Here is a 3810-nt window from a genome sequence, read left to right on the forward strand (position 1 = left end):
GGACAGCAACAAACAAGTTTTCCATAAAACAAACCCTTCAGCAGTATCTTCTGCTAACTGATATCAATGTTCTCACAATTCAGGGTTTTAGGGTATAACTTGGTATAACAGAACTAGGTATAGGCTATGAGGGGAAAATCCTAGTTTACTCCGTGGATTTATCTAATGACACAAGAAAACTCATATATATATAGGATGAGATTCTATGTAACAGCAAATATCTAAACTCCTGGGTACAGACAACCCGATACATGGCTTTGTACCTAAAAGCAAACGGCCATGCAAACTGAGCAGCACTAGTCTTTCAGCAATTAAAACGCTAGGAAAACTTTCGACAAATGACAGAAGGCAAAAAGACAAACGCACCATTACAGAAAACACAGCTATGCATTTGGCTTTGACTGCTACAAGTGCAGTGAAGCTACATACCTGTCTGGAATGTCATAGCTGAATTGCCGACAGGAGTCTGAGCACTCTGCCACGAATGATAGCTAGCTACAGAGTGGTTTCAACAGCAATAAAAAAAGACGTACTTTTCCTGCTTCAAACCATTTGTAGAAAAGGCAGTTCAGGTAGATCAATTCTCTGCAAGCCTTGGCTGTTGCAAAGTGCTAGACCTTCAGGATACATGAGGTCAAAACCATAACAGTTGAATTCCATCACTGCTTACCATGAAAATCAGGAATGGTCCTTCATAAATCTGACAAACAAGTTATAACAATGATTTAGCTCATGTACACCTCTACGATTTGCAATGACCCTGAAAACTCCACACTTTAGGCTCAGAAGGAATCAATCATTTCACTGTCACTGGTTTAAGAAAAACAATGAACTTCTCCATTTCATCCATCTTGCAAAACGTCCTCTCCATCAATTTCCCCATCCTCTCGGATCAAGACACTAAAATTGCTCACTAAATACACCCCCAACCACCTCAACACCCCCCCACCCCCCAAAAAAAAAAATAATAATCAGACTGAAGCTCAAAATGATACGTGTCACTCAATGAATAAAATCTTTCATTTCTGCAGATAAGAAAAGGAAATACTTTGATAAAATCTAAACCAAGAATTTTGATATTAGTTGCAACATCTGTCGCAACCTTTGTATAGTCCATGGATGAACAAAGACTGGATTGGCAAAAGTCAGCCAATTTTGATGCTTCGTGAGTGTTTCGGATTTTGGAGCCATCATATGCACAGTGGAGAAAAACACAAAATGCCAAAAATCACACACTTATGTATTATACAATTTCTACAAATTATTACAAAGGGTAGGCCACTTATGATTTCTCAATGAAACATGCAAAAAGTGAGTAAAAGAGCATTATGTTTTTATCCTATTCCTGTAACCTTGATTATCTCCTCTATGACATTTTTTCATGCTGTCTCAAAATGAAGGACCTTCTAGGATGATAACCAAGCAAAAAAACACAACCATCATAAAACTAAGATAACAATTTGAGTAGAGGAAGAAAAGAAGAAAGATACAAATAAAGCAACTAATGCAACCACTACAGAAAGTCCACGTACTGAAGGAAGAGAAAAACAGGATGAATACTTCATCTAATATGCCCTTAGGCACAACTATTATCAATGCAATCAAGAAACACTCTGAATACATAACAGAAAAACCAGTGCAAAGAAATCTACCTACATGTTAAAATTTGTGGTTGAATTATAAATCAAATAAAATGATAAGAAAGAAAAAGCAAAAGAATTTAATAAAAGGTTCAAAACAGAGTGATTTGATGATGTAGTAAAGATAACAAGTTCATACTCAATTTACCTCAAGGAATCAAATAGTCACAGTCTACTGACTAACAGCATGCTAAGATCACTGATTAAAGAACAGAAAATAGAAACTTCATTTCTAGTTCGGGATTACTTACCATCTGGCTCTTGAAAAGTTTGCAGATAAAAGACAACAACAGTTTTAACTGAAATAGATCTTTTCACATCTGTGTACAAGCATTTTGAAGAGGGGAGAGAGAGAGAGAGCAGAAAAACATGGAACACCAGAGAAAGAAATTGTGATTCTTTAAATTGCATTGCATGGGAAAATTTTGGTAACTTTTATGCAATCAATACAGATACACTTTCCATACATACATTCATTTTGTTGAGGACATATCAACACCATCATCAAGATGATCAATCAATATCATGAATGACCAGTCATCATTCATTTCGAATCCCTGAACCTCTCAAGTGTCAATATGTTCATTGTATGCTATAATCACAGAGATATTCATACATTTGAATCATCTAAGCAGCTAAAGGAGAAGCATTTACGGTGCAAATGATTGCCTGTGGGGATGGCCTCCAGCTTGGTAGAGTGTCAGATGATGTATAGCTTTAGCAAACAAATCCTTCAAGTCAGGATACTGAGCTATCACAGAACGAGCAGCCCCTTCAAGAGCATTCAATGCCCGGGCCTCCTCAAGGGCCTTGCTGTTGCCAGCATTCAATGCCAAATAACATAGCAAGACAAGTCCATGTACTTGGGCTTGATCATTACTCCGTAGCAACCTCATCAACGATGGAACCCCACCAAACTCAATAATTGCCTTGGAATGCTCTGAACCATTAAAATTATCTGGAGAAGCAAACTTCCCCAATGCACAAGCAGCTTCCATAGCTACTTCGACATTCCTATTACTAAGCTTATCAACCAAAGGACCAATTATTCTCGTTTCCCTTGCAGGAAAAGTTCGAGCCAAACACCCAATTGACCTAATAGCCGGAATCTGCAATGTTGGACTGCTTTCTTCCTGAATTACTCTCAAGAGCTGATCCAAAACCGCTTTTGCAGCTGGAGAATTAGTCTTGAAAGCGGCACGTCTAAGATCAGCATTCAACTCCGCAACTGCTGTAATCTCCATAATTGTCATCAAGCAGTTAAACTGCAAGTCCCCTTTCTCTTTCTCTACAATTTTTGCCAAACAAAGCAACCCTCTCGTCTCTGTAATTTTCCTACTCGTCGATAAACTCCCTTTGGACAGCTTCCACAAAGCCTCTGCACAACTAACTTGCAACTTAAGCTTCACCTCAGGACTCTCTGCTTCCCTTTCTTTCCTATTTTTGCTACTCCCATCTGAAAATGATGACGTATGGACCGACAACAATTTGGGATGCCTCTGGGACTTATCAGTCATCTCCTTATTCATTTGAACGATGGAATGAATACTAGCTTTCGCAGTTGGTGGCTTAACAACTTCCAAAACCATATCCATAGACAACAAAGAAACTAACTTTCTCGTCACATTTTCTCTTACAAACTCTTCCCTAGCAACTGGATCCATCTCCGCCATTCTCGCCACCAAATTCGCGACCATTATTTGAACTTTCATTTGAGCTTCTCCCAAAACCCCAACGATTATAGGAATTCCCATTACATCCACGATTAGCCTAACTCTTTCTTCGTCAGTTGCGAGATTGTAAAGCGCATTTGCCGCCGCGATTTGCGCTTCAGGGGAATCTCCCTCTTTTAACAGCTTCAGTAACGGTGAGACCCCGCCTTCCTCAACGATCATTTTCTTGTTGCGGTCGTTATCTTTGGCTAACGAAGCGAGTTCGTTAGCGGCGTCGACTCGATCTTTTAATGGGCCCATGTGGATCGTTGAGATGTAAGACCAAACCCAAGCAAGAATCGGGTCGTTGCTGGCGACTGGAGGAAGGGTAAGATTGGTTCCGTCCGAGTCGAAAAGCGAAAGCAGCCAACGCATGTCGCCGATGGAAGACTCCAGAAGATTCGAAACTTTGCGGAAATCAGCGGTGGTCGTGATGGAGAATAGGTGGCGCAGGGGAC

At 39.9% G+C, this 3810-nt stretch overlaps 1 protein-coding gene across 1 annotated transcript in view; it reads right to left on the reverse strand.

Annotated features, from left to right (window-relative positions):
* Positions 1 to 967: 967 nt before the first annotated feature.
* LOC110422455 (uncharacterized) overlaps positions 968 to 3810 on the reverse strand; it is a 3667-nt gene continuing 824 nt past the window's right edge. Inside the window, exon 1 of the mRNA XM_021436377.2 lies at positions 968 to 3810. This exon is cut by the window's right edge and continues 824 nt beyond it. Within this exon, the coding sequence (XP_021292052.1) occupies positions 2291 to 3810 (1520 nt within the window). The 3' untranslated portion in view covers positions 968 to 2290.

Source organism: Theobroma umbraticum, unplaced genomic scaffold, assembly GCF_002168275.2.
Source record: "Theobroma umbraticum cultivar Fairchild unplaced genomic scaffold, ASM216827v3 scaffold_146.0, whole genome shotgun sequence".
Lineage (NCBI taxonomy): Eukaryota > Viridiplantae > Streptophyta > Magnoliopsida > Malvales > Malvaceae > Theobroma > Theobroma umbraticum.